General features: G+C 46.1%; 1 protein-coding gene across 1 annotated transcript in view; it reads left to right on the top strand.

Annotated features, from left to right (window-relative positions):
• LOC139265891 (guanine nucleotide exchange factor DBS-like) overlaps positions 1–15,616 on the top strand; it is a 429,407-nt gene that overhangs the window by 149,089 nt on the left and 264,702 nt on the right. The window contains exons 6-7 of the mRNA XM_070883437.1: positions 6,281–6,397; positions 10,227–10,376. Of these exons, the coding sequence (XP_070739538.1) occupies positions 6,281–6,397; positions 10,227–10,376 (267 nt within the window). The remainder of the gene's footprint in view (positions 1–6,280; positions 6,398–10,226; positions 10,377–15,616) is intronic.

Below are 15,616 nucleotides of genomic sequence, written 5' to 3'. Positions count from 1 at the left end.
CTACGGAGTACATGGAAGTTTCTTGGATTTCTGAAGTTTTCATTTTTTTTTTTTACTCACGCCACCACTGAACGTCATCAAGCAGAGCCGGAGGGGGATCGTAGCGTCGGCCGTCAGAATCGGCCCCGCGCCCGGACACAGGGGTTCGGCTGGAAAACAAGCCTGGGTGGGGGGGGGGGAAATAGGTAGCGATCGGAAGGCTTCTGCACTGAGCCCGGGGAGGGAGATGGTGATTGGAAGGCTGCTGCACTAGGCACAAGACTGCAATGAGTTTGGGGGACGGGAGGGGGAGAAGGGGAGAAGTCACAAGACTGCAATAATTTGGAGTGGGGGAGGGGAGAGGGAAGAGAAGTCACAAGACCTGAGTGTGGTCCATCCATACAGACCTTGGGGAAAGAGAACAAAGAACCTGTCTTGCCTGCCTGCCATTTTGAGCTTCTTGCAAAGGTAAAATTTAACTATGGGGGCAATATTGACACTGCCATACCTTGTGCGAGCCTTCTGCATGATGGTGCTACGTAGGAGACAATTGATTCAACGTCATCGCATGAGGAACATCAGAGCCCGTAGGGTGCTGGGCAGGAATCCTTACCCACGTCAGGTATATCGAGACAGGCATTCGTACCTGCACCCGAGTGATGCAGATTGTGCCAGAAGACTGCGTTTCCGCAAAGAAGCTGTAACTGAGATCTGTGAGTTGGTGAAAGCAGACCTGCAAACTAGAAGCGTCAGGAAGACTGCCTTGTCAGTTGAAGTGAAGGTTACAGCTACACTTTCATTCTATGCCTCCGGATCGTTTCAAGCTATAACTGGAGATGTGTGTGCCATCTCTCAACATGCAACACATGTCTGCATTTGGCAGGTGACAGCTGCAGTATATGCACGGAAGAATGACTACATAAAGTTCCCCATGACCGCCCAAGCAATGCGTGACAGGCCTGTGGGCTTCTCCAGGATTGCTGGCTTCCCAAAGATACAGGGCTGCATTGATTGTACCCACATCGCCTTGCCAGCACCTTTGGAGGATGTACAGGAACAGAAAAGGCTTCCACTCCATTAGTGTACAGCTCGTGTGTGACGACATGCATCGCATCATGTCAGTCGATGCAAGATACCCTGGGAGCATGTGGTGTTGTGTTAATGCAACAAATGATGGAAATTATTCTTGTTTACTTCAAAAGTAGTGTTAATATATTTGTTCCATTATTAACATTCTGAAAATGATTCAGATTTAACGTAAAATATATTTTATTCAAAAGTTTAACAAACAATTCTTTTTACTTAACTTTAATAAAATTATTCTTGTATCAAACTTTAAAGTTTTCAGTTACGATCACTTGCAAACTTTAAGATCACTTGCTAACTTTTAAACTTATAAATTTACATAACTTACAAAAATCTTTTAATTTGAGAACAGGTACAACAGTCACAATAATAACAGCAGCAGCAAAGAAAGGCTGCACCCATCTCTCCTCCACCTTATTCTAAGACCGCCCACGCGCTTGTTCTTGGTGACTCCACCACCCCTGCCCGCAGGCGGTGGTACAGTGTTTCTGGGGTTGGTACCAAGCTTATTTTTTCTAACGTCTCGAATAGTGCGCACCTGTTGGTGGGGGGGGGGGGGGAGGTGGGAGGGCGGGGAGTGGCAGGCGGCAATGCGGAGGGCCCAGGCAGCAATGTGGAGAATCCGGCTTGGAGCTCTTCAGAGGCTGGTGTGGGGATTGGAGTGGGAGTGGCAGTTGATTCTGTCAATGGGCGTGGGGCCTGGGCATGTTACCTTATTGCAGCAGCTAACTCCAGCATGCCATCCCTCATGCACTCTGACAGTGTCTCAATGACCTGCAACATTCCCTCCCTCATGTTGAACAAAACTGTCTCAACTGCCTGTGACATTCCCTCCCTCATGTTCAGTGACATGGATTCAGCTGACAGATATTCCCTCACTCATGGTCCCGGACATCGTTCCCATTTCTCGTGAGATTGCTGTTACTTCTCCTGACAGTCCTGCTACCTCATCACCCACCCCACTGATAGTGTTCAGGAGTGATCGTGTAAGGTCAGTGCTCTCCCCACTCATTGCCATCATCTGAACCACATCGGTTAGATCCTGCACCTCAGGAGAGCTCGATCGAGCTCTCCTTCCTCTCCTCCCACGGGTGTGGCTCACACCCCACCACTGGGACCCGCAGCCACGGTAGGTGGGGCCCTGGGTGTGCCTCGCTGCACCCAACCACTGGGACCCATAGCAAACCATGGAATGTCCCATCAATACTCAAACCACTAGTCATGGAATGGGCTGGTACCTCAATGGGCAGCACCTGGACCTCCACCAAATTCAGTATAACCGTGGGGGCTTCATCCATCTCCATCCCCTCCCCCTCACTCCCATGCTCTTGGTTTGGAGGGTGGGATTGGAAGATGTTGTCCTCTTCAGGCTCGTCCGTGTTTGAATCTTCTTCTGCATGGTCAGGGTCGGCCTCAAATTCTGCAAAATATAACAGAACGCAGACAAATGGTTGGCAGCAGAAGAGGGGGCAGGGTGGATGGCATGAGTAGGCTCACAAAGCGCAGGCAGCAGGCTCATTTGAAGGAACTCGATGAATGATAGCAGTTTGCATCAACCGAAGTGTAGCTAACAGAGACATCCCCAGGAACCGAAGCATGGCTAGCCAGCGCAGTACTTAACATTTAGCAAAGCCAGTCTGTGGAATTTGCAGGACTTACCCTCTCGCACGAGTGTGGGCCCAACTTGTGCAGTGGTGGTTGCTTTTCTCCAGGCAGGACCCATCAAAGCAGCGACCCTCTCTTCCAAGGGTGTCAATGGCTACAGATTTGCCGGGTCTCCACCTGTTCGAGTTCTTTCCCTTTTATTATTTGCCACCTTCCTCTGCATAGATGAAAATGCAACTTTTTAGAGAGGGGGTCTTTTTGCTGGGTGGGACATATACAGCTGGTCACATTTACAATTGCAATTCCATTAAATAAATGAAAATATTGCTTACACTAACTACCTGACCAAGATCCTGCCACTTCTTTTTACAATGGCCTCCAGATCTCGTGGTGGTCACCATTGCACAGTGATCTTCTGCAATTTGGTTCCAGTGTTTCTTAATTTCTTTGGGTGGAACTTTTATGTGATATCTGCTGGTGTCCAGCTCCTGCCATCTGGTCTCAATGACAGTAACTAGTGCCTCCACTTCATCCTGGAAGAAATTCTTGGTCCTTGCACCGTGTTGCATCTTGTATTGCTGCAGATCCAGTTTTTCCAATGCTCTCACAGCACTCTTCTCACACAATTGGCTCTTTAAAAATGACCGATTGCCAACCCGGAGCTGTACTACGTATGTGCTTCCATTGAAATAACAACAAAAACGTATTTTTTTTGTCGCGTATGTGCAGAAGGTGCGGCATCATTTTTTCAGCACAAACAGCAGGCTCCACTCTCCGAGGTGACTGGACACGCTACAGAGCACCAAATTTGAATTATTCATCGGAGAAACTTTGGCAAAATATTTCTGCCGCATTTCTGGCCTAGAAAATCGGGTGTAACTCTAGCAATACGCCAGAAAACGGGCAAAATTGAGCCCCTTATTGTGTTGTTGCAGGATTAGCCAACATAAGCTAAAATTAGAGTATGGTGAAGAATATAATACACTGTAGGAAATTACATAAACTGCAAGAAGGAAAGCTGACTACTTTATTAATGTCATCTGAAGCCTAAGAATTTTTCACACCTTAAAATACAGCGCCGTCTTTGTTAATTTATCTCTCACACATAGGCAAAAAAGTTTATAAGACCCAATATAACTACAAATATTCTTTCAGATGTTTCCTTCAATTACTCATATTTTGGTTTTAAGATGATTCATAATAGAGATCTTTTTGGAGTCAACAGAGAGATATTTTGTAAGTTTAGGGTTGTATCAGCTTCAACAGACAAGGCTATAAAATTCTTCTACATTATAGCACAGTTATTGCCTCTGACTAAAATATCAGTGGCATTCCACTTATAATGCAGCTGACAAGAAAAGCACCATCAACAGTGAAAGAGCAAGTAAGCATTAGGAATTGAGTCGTATTGTGCATTTCCTGTTTCTGTATATAATGCCCAGAAATTGTGTTTAGGGGCTTACCGCGGGCGGATGCCTCCGACCGCAATAATTTCCACGAAAGTACCTGGTTGTCCTGGAGGTTCGGCGACTTGCGGTCCTGGGGCTCTACGCGAAGGCCAGCGGAGGGGCCTATGTATCCCAGGAGTGTACGAGTTTCGTACGGATGTCTGGGATGACGTGGGCCAGCCCAACCTATCAGAGTAGGGGGACCCCAATTCATATTTTTGGTAATTCAATATGTACGGAGCTATCATAAGTATGAATGGGAATACCCCCAAAACCACAGAAACACTGAAAATAAATTTAAAAAACACATTACATATTTGAAATTAGTTAAAATGCAATTTAATTAAATATTTTATAGAATTTTTAAAAATGTTTTTAAATATGTTTTAACAGGGCTAAAAATGAACCTATCTTAATGGACAGGATTTTTTATATATAAATGAGTGATAACATTTTATTTTTCTATTTTTTAAAACTCTTAAAAGTAGGCCTTACTGCAGCAGAGCTCACTGCCTGAAAGGTAGTAGAGGCAGAAACCCTCACCACATTTAAAAAGTACTTGGATGTGCACTTGAAGTGCCATAACCTATAGGGCTATGGACCAAGAGCTGGAAAGTGGGATTAGGCTGGATAGCTCTTTGTCGGCAGCGCGGACACGATGGGCCGAAATGGTCTCCTTCTGTGCTGTAAATTTCTATGATTCTAACACCTGCTTTTACCAGCATAAGAATTTGAAGGACATTCGCCGTCCACGGAGGACCTTTTCCTTTGCATGTGTGCGATCCGTGATCGCAAGTGCCGGGTTTAGGCACATGCACTTCACATACCTAAACCCGGAACTTGCGGAGACCCCGTGGGCACGTGTACACTTTGTATGCGCCTGTGGGCAGTGCAATTTCAGGCCCAATGTGTTATTCAATTGCTACCCTGAAAAATGAACGTCTGGCAGAGGAAAATCAGGGGTGGGGTTTGGGGGACATTAGCCATCCCTTGGAGCCCCAAGGCGTGCTTGATGTAATTTTCAGGCAGGCCTGTAAATAGGAGCACACCACTCCCACTTGTTTTGGACAGGTAGTTGTTTAAATATAGACCATTATAGGACCCTGGTTGCATTTTTGAAGTAAAAATGGACAGGGCATATCCCTCACTCCTCCATCATCATCAATCCATGTAACCAACCATGGTTCAGCTTCAGGGAGTGTTACCGAATTTTCGCTCCAGGGCAAAAACGGGTCACTGCATACAGTGATGATGTCGTCATCGCCGGCGCAGCAGAGCGGGGCGCTACTGGTTACTGCCGCCGCTAAACTCTCGTGGAATTTTGCGGGAGTCGGTAGCAGCGCCACACTCAGCACCAAGCTCATGGTCTACAGAGCAGTATGGCTCAGAAACGTGGACTATGTACAGCAGGCACCTCAAAATGCTGGAGAAGTACCGACAGCACTGCCTCTGCAGGATCCCGCAAATCCATCGGCGGGATAAACACACCAACATCAGTGTTCTCACTCAGGGCAATATCCCCAGCATCGACGCATTGACCATGCTCGATCAGCTCCGTTGGGGGGGCCACATCGTCGGCATGCCTGTCACGAGACTCCCGAAACAAGTGCTCTACTCTGAGCTTCGACACAGCAAGTGAGCCCCAGGTGGGCAGAGGAAACACTTCAAGAACACCTTGAAAAAATGCAACATCCCCACCAACACCTGGGAATCCCTGGCCTAGGACTGCCCAAAGTGGAGGAAAAGCAACTGGGAGGCGCTGAACACCTCGCCAAAAGCAAGCTGAAGCCAAGCGTTAACTGCGCAAGGAGCGCATGGCAACCCAGGCACCCCAACCTCCCGTTCCTACAACCACCGTCTGCCCCACCTGTAACAGAGACTGTAGATCCTGCATTGGACTCTTCAGTCACCTGAGAACTCATTTTTAGTATGGAAGCAAATCATCTTCGACTCTGAGGGATTGCCTAAGAAGTATATTGTATTGTGACTAGTTTATTTGCTGTAATATACCATTACATTTATGCATAATTTATTTGAATCAGATGTAATGGTGCATTTGTTTTTCAGATATTTATATTGGCTGTATGTTGTTACGCTGCCCTGTGGAAAGTGAAGGATGGTTTGACGGCTCAAAAAGCCACTTCTTATTGTCTCTGTTCCAGATCATCATGTTAAACACGATAGCCGATCTGCACGCCTACATTGAAAAAAGTCAGTTGACAAAAGACTTGGGAGGCACTCTGGAATACTGTAACAGTCAGTGGATTCACCATCGAACCGTGAGTGCAAATATGTACATTTTCTTGTATTTGTATTTTCTTTAAATCCTTCATTTCTCTTTTTCTTTTGCCTTTTGTTAATTATTCAGCTACAGTATTGATTTTTAAAACAGGTGCAGTAAATTATTAATAGTAATTTTTGGACCAGCTTTCCCCCTAAAAATATGAATACCCCCAACCAAACCACGTTCCAATAAAACTTTCTGCAAAGTACTAACAGTGGTGCTGCCTCGAGATTCACTAAATGGGGCTGATTATGTCATTGTGCTACAACTTGCTTACCACTTCTCTGAAGCCCAACAACATTTCATCTCTTAATGTAAAGTTTTAGAAGCTCCACGCTAGTGACTCCAATGAATACATTCTAATTTATCTATAGTGCGGTGTCCCGGCTCACCTTTGCAGGAGTATACTGGACAGAACAGAAGTGAATCACAAAACCTGCTCCTTAGGTAGCTTTGTGTAACCTTACTTTCTAACCAGTTTTTGCAGTATGTTGCTAAAACAGCCCTTAGTCCTTTGTCAATTCAAGATCCAAACAAATATGCTTATAGAGAAGTAATATTCACTATTAACAGTACTTACAGGCCAGAGTATATCGAGCCTGCGGGACTGAGCAGGTAGCAGAGGTAGAGCTCCAAAGGTTCCAGGTCGAATCCCCCCATGCAAAGTATGTACTGGGCCAGATTTTTCTGCAGCAGGGCATCTAACCGTGTCTGCCATTAGTTAGACTTACCTCTGAACCCTTCAGCTCAAAATATGTTTGCCCACAAAGTTGCTGAAAGTGTGAGCTGATAACGGCGCAGCGAAGGAAACAGAGCATCTGGCACCTAAGTGAACAGGGCAACCAACTGGTTACCTCCTTAACAAGGATTCAGAAATAAATACAGGAAGGACTGAGAATGAAGGTGAATTAAAGGGGTGAATTCAATGTCAAATCAGGTACAGAATGAGAAATAAAGAGATGGAAGGAAAGATTGGATCAAGAAAAGAGAAAAGAGACAGAAAGGAAAAGCTAAAAAAAAATTTAATTAAAAATTTGACATTTTTAAAATCTTAAGGAATGAAACTCCACACTGAAAATAGTGAATTTTCAGTGCCAAAAAGTTGATTGGCAGTAATCAACACTTATCATAAGGGTACTTACGCTCATAATGACAAGACTTAACTTTCTGTGGCGAGTTTAATGGGCAAATACAGCAAGTTCCTAAAAAAGAAAACAGGGAGGCTTTGCGAGATGCCATTTTCAGGAATCTAATGGAGGGGCAGCACAACTCAGACAGCATCTTTGGATATTCATATTTAATTGCACATTTCTTCCTCACCGGAAGTTTCTGTACCATTTACCCATAAATGATAGCAAATTAAGGCAATGGCCCGAAAATTGCGGTTGGAGGCTTCCTGCCGGCAGAATTCTCTGACCAAAATAATTTTTACGAAAATACCTGGTGGTCCAGGAGGAATGTAGACTTGCGCACCGAGGCCTAGTTGCGCAGTCCAGTGTACGGGGCCATGTCTTTCTGGAGTGTATGCGTATCCTGGGATCATGTGGGCCTGGACCACCAATCACAATGTAGTATTCTCATTCATAGCAATGGGAGCTCCGAACACCCCCATTACTATCAATGAGAAAATCCCTAAAATCAAATAAAACACCAACATAAATTTTAAAAAACACTTCACGTATTAAAAATTTATAAAAATTGCATTAAATTAAAATGTTTGAGAAAAATTTATTTTTTTGAAATTAAAAAAAATGTTTTAATAGTGTTAAAAATAAACTTACCTTCATAGACAGGGTTTTTAATATAAAAAGAAGTAATAACATTAAATTTTTCTATGTTTTAAAACTCTTAAACTGGTAAAAGTAGGTTATATGCCTGCTTTTACCAGGCATAGAGTTTGAAGGACATTCGCTGGACAGGAGTATAGCCCAAATCTCCACTCGCGAATGTCCTCCTCATGGGGATGTGTGCGATTTTGACAGATAGCAAAAGCCGGCTCTCAGCGCCTGCGCATCGCGCGGTCGACAACCGGTATTTGGGAAGCCTCTTCGGGTTCATGTGCACATCGTACGCACCCGGAGAGACTGCATTTTCGGCCCGATATCTTTTTATGCTTTTTCCTTGGAGAAGTGCGACAACTACATCTTCTTCCAATAGGCTCTACAGCTTTTGGTGATTACACGGATGATTCAAAGCCACACACACATTGCCATTTTCAGACTATCCAGTTTACAGTTTTATCTGAAAACTACATTTTTCTCCTCTCCCAAATGAATGTTCAGTGAACATTCTCAGTGGTCTGTCACTTCAAGTGCTTGCAGGCAAAGATTAAACCTTGACATTCCCCTGATATGTCAGACACTATCACTTCACTCCTGTTAATTGTATCAACTATAGATCAATCCGATCAAAGTCCCAGTCAATTTAGTTCTTCTTTATTCTGTCTGTATTATTTTATACATAAGAAATAGGAGCAGGAGTAGGCCATAAGATCCCTCGAGCCTGCTTCGCCATTCAATAAGATCATGGCTGATCTGATCATGGACTCAGCTCCACTTCCCTTCCCGCTCCCCATAACCCCTTATCGTTTCAGAAACTGTCTATTTCTGTCAAATTTATTAAATGTCCCAGCTTCCATGGCTCTCTGAGGCAGCGAATCCCACAGATTTACAACCCTCAGTGAAGAAATTTCTCCTCATTTCAGTTTTAAATAGGCAGCCCCTTATCCTAAGATTGTGCCCTCTATTTCTAGTCTCCCTCACCAGTGGAAACATCCTCTCTGCACCACCTTGTCAAGCCCCCTCATAATCTTATACGTTTCTATAAGATCACCTCTCATTCTTCTGAATTCCAATGAGTAGAGGCCCAACCTACTCAACCTTTCCTCATAAGTCAACCCACTCATCCCTGGGATCAACCTAATGAACCTTCTCTGAACTGCCTCCACAGCAAGTATATCCTTTCGTAAATATGGAAACCAAACCTGCACGCAGTATTCCAGGTGTGGCCTCATCAATACTCTGTACAGCTGTAACAAGACTTACCTGCTTTTATACTCCATCCACTTTGCAATAAAGGCCAATATTCGATTGGCCTTCCTGATCACTTGTTGTTCCTTTTGTGTTTCATGCACAAGTACCCCCAGGTCCCACTGTATTGCAGCACTTTGCAATCTTTCTCCATTTAAATAATAACCTGCTCCTTGATTTTCTCTGCCAAGGTGCATGACCTCACATTTTCCAACATTATACTCCATCTGCCAAATTCTTGCCCACTCACTTAGCCTGTCTATGTCCTCCTGCAGCCTCTTTATGTCCTCCTCACACATTACCCTTCCTCCCATCTTTGTATCGTCAGCAAACTTGGCTACGTTACACTCAGTCTCCTCTTCCAAGTCGTTAATATAGATGGTAAATAGTTAGGGTCCCAGCACTGATCCCTGCGGCACCCCACTTGTTACTGATTGCCAACCAGAGAATGAACCATTTATCCCAACTCTCTGTTTTCTGTTTTTCAGCCAATCTTCTATCCATGCTGATATATTACCCCCAATCCTATGAACTTTATTGTCAGTTGCTAACAAGTGTAACTTTGTATTTTTCAGTTAACGAGAGCCTTTATGCAGTTAGTTAGTTAGCGTGTAATAGTAAAGATAAATTACTATTCATATTTATCTGCACTTGACTGGTTTTCAAGGCTCTCAAATATTTAACATAAAACAGCTGTACAGCAAGCAAAACAATTTACTATGAAAGTGAGAGAAAATATATTGAGCTTATGCTTAAGTTGTACGGTTTTGTTGAAATCCCAAATATTTTTTTCAGGCCATAGAAAATTTTGCTATGACAGTGAAAACAACAGCGCAACTATTACAGTCGTTTGGCATTGAACTTGCAGAGACTGAATTACCCAATGAAGTCCAGTCTACAAAAGTACTGCTCACGACTCACACAGAAAAACACAATGATCTAAAGGTAGTAGATGTTATGGTGGCTATGTGTGTTATTACATTTCAATATCATGATAAGTTTGAGGAGCAAATCGTTGATTTTTAAATGGGAAAACAATACATTTTTTCTTGCTTTATGACAAATGCTTAGAATGCAACACTTCAGTCCAGAAGGTACTGTTAGCAATATTAGCAGATGAATGCTTAAAACATTCGGAGGATCTCCCTTTGCTATTTTAGTAGGACTATTACCACGTTCAAATGTTTATGTCTCCAGTAACATAGCTGACAAAGGCCTTTGATGTTGTCAACCGTGAGGGTCTATGGAGCGTCCTCCTCCATTTCTGCTGCCCCCGAAGGTTTGTCACCATCCTCCGCCTGCTCCACCACGACATGCAAGCCATGATCCTGACCAACGGATCCATCACAGACCCAATCGACATCTGGACCGGGGTCAAGCAGGGCTGCGTTATCGCACCAACGCTCTTCTCGATCTTCCTTGCTGCAATACTCCATCTCACTCTCAACAAGCTCCCTGTTGGAGTGGAACTAAACTATAGAACCAATGGGAACTGTCATGTATCCTACATGGCTACTGTTTGCACTATCACAAGATGTGCCATCAGAGGGCACAGCAGTAGGAGACTTGTAGCTTACCTGTACAGGTGTGCCTGGCCTAGTATAAAAGGCAGGCCACCAGATGTGATCCTCACTCTGGAGTTATCAATAAAGGACTAAGATCACCACAGTTCAATTACAACACATTGCCTCGTGGAGTCATTATCAGAGCGGACATAACAATTGGCGACGAGATTGCGGACCTTCATGCGAAAATGGCTACCCTTGGTACGTTGTAGCAGTTTGCTGATGGTGATGATTGGGACGCCTTTGTGGAGAGGCTCAACCATTTCTTTACAGCAAACGACCTGACAGGAGACAATCCCGCCACACTGGCTGGCAAGCACAGAGCTATCCTGCTAACCAGTTGTGGGCCCACTGTCTATGGCCTCGTCAGGGACTTGCTGGCACCAGTAAAGATAAAGACCAAGACGTACGAGGAGCTCGTAACACTGATCCATGAGCAACTCAAGCCCAAGGAGAGCATCCTCACAGCCAGACACCAGTTCGACATCCACCGATGGCCCGAAGGCCAGGAAATCGCGAAATACGCTGCAGACCTCAGGAGGCTGGCGGCACCGTGTGATTTCGGCAACCACCTCACCGAAGCGCTGCGGGACATTTTTGTCACTGGAATCAGCCATGAGGGCCTTCTTCATAAGCTACCATTGGCGGATACCACAGTTACACTGCAGAAGGCCATCTCTGTGAGCTAGGCATTCATGACCTCGACCTGCGGTTCTAGGCAGATGACTCATCCTCAGGACTCAAACCCGGCAAGTACTGTGCACAGAGTGGCGCCTTTTAAAGGTTGGACTGTAGAATGCGAACCTTCTCAGGGAAGAGAGAACAGGCCCCGCGAGTCCCTTAACTCAGAGTCCGCCGAGGGGGGCTAACCGAGTAGCCCCATGCTGGGGTTGTGGAGGGAATCACAGGGCTCACCAGTGCCGTTTTAAAGACTGCAGCACAAAGGGCCACCTCTAGCGAATGTGTAAGAGAAGTATGACTCACTGTGTCGATGAAGATTATGCTGATGGCCATGAATCCAGCGCGGATTATGAAACGATAGGCAAAGAGGCAGCTCAGCCCCACGACGAGGTATATAGCATGTTTACCTGCACCACCGAATGTTCCCCATTGAGGATGGAAGTCGAGATAGATGGCATTCCAGTCTTCATGGAAGTGGACATGGGGGCGAGCCAGTCAGTAATGAATCAAGAAGCCTTTGAGAGGCTATGGTACAATCAAGCTGAACAACCCAAGTTGGTCCTGGTTCAGGCAAAGCTGCGCACCTACACCGATGAACTTATCCCAGTCGTTGGTAGTGCAGATGCACTCCATGGTAGTACTCCATGATGGGGCAGTGCACAAGTTACCTCTATGGGTTGTTGCAGGTGATGGACCAACATTACTCGGAAGAAGGTGGATGGAGAAGTTCCATTGAAAGTGGGAAGACTTCACCCCTGCAGCGATCAACGTCCTCTGCGGTCAGAGGCAAAACAAGCCCTCACCTGAGGTTGGATCCGGCACCAGAGAGCAGACCAGCACAGTACCCAAGGCACAGTCCGCCCAGCACGACTGCATGGAGATGATCTAGCTGGGATGACCCAAGCGCACCTTCCAGGCTCCAGAGGAAGAAAATTGAATCCAAAGGCAACTCTCCAGCTTCAGTGACAGAACCTGGGGAGAAGAGGATCACCGCAGTCGACATCGTGGATGGTACCTGAACCACGAGGGGCAGCGCTGATGGAGCAACACGTGGCACCGAACGGAGAAGAGGATTGGGGTAAAGAAAGCAAGGCTCTCTTAAAGGAGGCCTGCAACCCACCACACTTAAAGGGACAGTTTCACACACTCAAGCAATGTAATAGCAACTGTGAGTTAGAGGTAAAATGTGTAACTGATGATCAGAGTTGTGTGCATGCAATAAGCAAGGAAAAGTCGCGCGATTGCGATCATGTAAAATGTGTAATTGATGATCAGAGTTGTGTACATTCAATATGCAAGGAAAAGTTGCGCGATTGCGATCATGTAAAATGTGTAATTGACGATCAGAGCTGTGTACATGCAACAAACAAGGAAAAGTCATGCGATCGCGATCGGAGCTACAGGATATTCACAATAAGTAATGAAACGTTGTGCGATGTAGGATTTCAACTGCACACAGCCATTGCAGCGGGCAAACACCCATCGGGAGCACATAGGTCCAGCGAGCTATCCAATGCTGTAGCCTGCATCCCTGGGACCAGAGTTATGCACCATGGAGTGTGGTCACAAGCAGCCAATATATACGAGCTGCAGAGCAAGCGATCTCAGCAGGGCAACGGCACCGGTATCGATACCATGCCCCTGATCAGCTCCATCCCTCAGGCACCCAGTGGCACCAACCACCACGAGCTTGAAAGAGCAAACTGTGCTAAGGCACAGCCCCCAGACACCATCGTCACCAGGGCCAGACCCGGGAACTAAGGGTCACCTGCAACAGTTCTCCTAAAGGGGACTGGGACTAGCCAGGATGCCAAACCAAACAACGCCCAGGCTAGCGAGTCAGCAGTTCCCTGTGCACTGCTAGACAACAGCTCCTCAGGGAGCAGCAGCGACCCAGGGCGCAAAGGAAGGACCGGGAGGTCACAGGCATCTGCCCGATGCTAGGAGCAACGGCAACAGCCCAGAGAGCAGCAACTTGAGCCAACCGGGTTCCCACTTGCAACACTGGGCACCGCGCCGCCACCACACTACTTGGACACCATCCAGCATTTCTGGCACTAGCTTGTCCTTATGCACCGGTTACCAATACCCAGTACGTATCGATAATGTATCTCACCAGTCTAATGTACTTGTCTCACAACTGAACCACAAATGTAATGCAAACTTGTTTTTCTGGACTTGAATGTATATGAATGAAATGAGCCTCCGGAATAATCTATGTGTGGGGGGGGAGAGTATTGAGTGGTCAGGGACACACACAAACAGCACAACCAACACTCTACTGCCAACAAAACACCAACCACTCACCCAAGATTGAAACAACCCGCCAAGGGTCAACCAGATAGAGCTAAGCCCAGAGCATCGTCAATGCAGAGGTGATTTGCACTAAACGCTTGGGGGAGAGTGATGTCATGTATCTTACATGGCTACTGTTTGCACTATCACAAGGTATGCCATCAGAGGGCATAGCAGTGGGAGACTTGTAAGTTACCTTTACAGGTGTGCCTGGCCTGGTATAAAAGACAGGCCACCAGGTGTGATCCTCTCTCTGGAGTTATCAATAAAGGACTAAGGTCACCACAGTTCAAGTACAACACACTGCCTCGTGGAGTCATTATCAGAGCATCCAAGGGCATAACAGGAATCTGTTCAACCTTCGCTGCCTGCAGGCTAGATCCAAGATCATCCTGTCCTCTGTCATCGACCTACAATACGCGGACGACGCTTGCGTCTGCGCACAGAGGCCGAGCTCCAAGCCATTGTCAACATCTTCACCGAGGCGTACGAAAGCATGGGCCTTACACTAAACATCCGTAAGACAAAGGTCCTCCACCAGCCTGACCCTGGCACACAGCACTGCCCCCCAGTAATCAAAATCCATGGACAACGTAGACCATTTTTCATATCTTGGGAGCCTATCAGCAGGGGCAGATATCGATGACGAGGTCCAACACCGCCAGCATGCCAGCACAGCCTTCGGTCACCTGAGGATGAGAGTGTTTCAAGACCAGGATCTCACATCTGGCACCAAGCTTATGGTCTACAGGGCAGTAGTGATGCCCGCCCTCCTATATGGCTCAGAGACGTGAACTATATACAGTAGACACCTTAAAGCGCTGGAGAAGTACCACCAGTGCTGCCTCTGCAAGATCCTGTAAATCCACTGGGAGGATAGACGTACCAATGTCAGTGTTCTCGCTCAGGCCAACATCCCCAGCATCGAAGCACCGACATTGGTACGTCTATCCTCCACACGTCTATCCTACCACACTCGACCAGCTCCGTTGGATGGACCACATCGTCCACATGCCCTACATGAGACTCCCAGAGCAAGCACTTTAATCGGAACTCCTACACGGCAAGCGAGTCCCAGGTGGGCAGAGGAAACATTTCAAGGACACCCTCAAAGCCTCCTTGATTAAGTGCAACATCCCCACCGACACCTGGGAGTCCCTGGCCCAAGGCCACCCTAAGTGAAGGAAGATCATCCGGGAGGGCGCTGAGCACCTCCAATCTCGTTGCCGAGAGCATGCAGAAATCAAGCGCAGACAGCGGAAGGAGCATGTGGCAAACCAGACTCCTCACCCACCCTTTCCTTCTATCACTGTCTGCCCCACCTGTTAGAGACTGTAATTCCCGTATTGGACTGTTCAGTCACCTGAGAACTCACTTTTAGAGTGGAAGCAAGTCTTCCTCGATTTCGAGGGACTGCCTATGATCATGATGATGATGACAGAGGACTGTCATGTAAACACATGAAGCGTCGATCTGCTAATATTGCCAATGGTCATTTTAAGGCTTATGTTTCATTTAGACAAACAAATTTAAAGGTTAGGGAAAAATATGGAATTCTGGCTTTGATTATTATTTGTAAATGACTAGATTCCATAGGGACTATAAAATGAATTGAGCACGACTGAATTTTGTGGTTCCCCATTG

The sequence above is a fragment of the Pristiophorus japonicus genome, chromosome 6 (assembly GCF_044704955.1).
Source record: "Pristiophorus japonicus isolate sPriJap1 chromosome 6, sPriJap1.hap1, whole genome shotgun sequence".
Taxonomy (NCBI): Eukaryota; Metazoa; Chordata; class Chondrichthyes; family Pristiophoridae; genus Pristiophorus; species Pristiophorus japonicus.
Note: the sequence above shows the minus strand (reverse complement) of the source record. Positions and strands in the feature narration are given on the sequence as shown.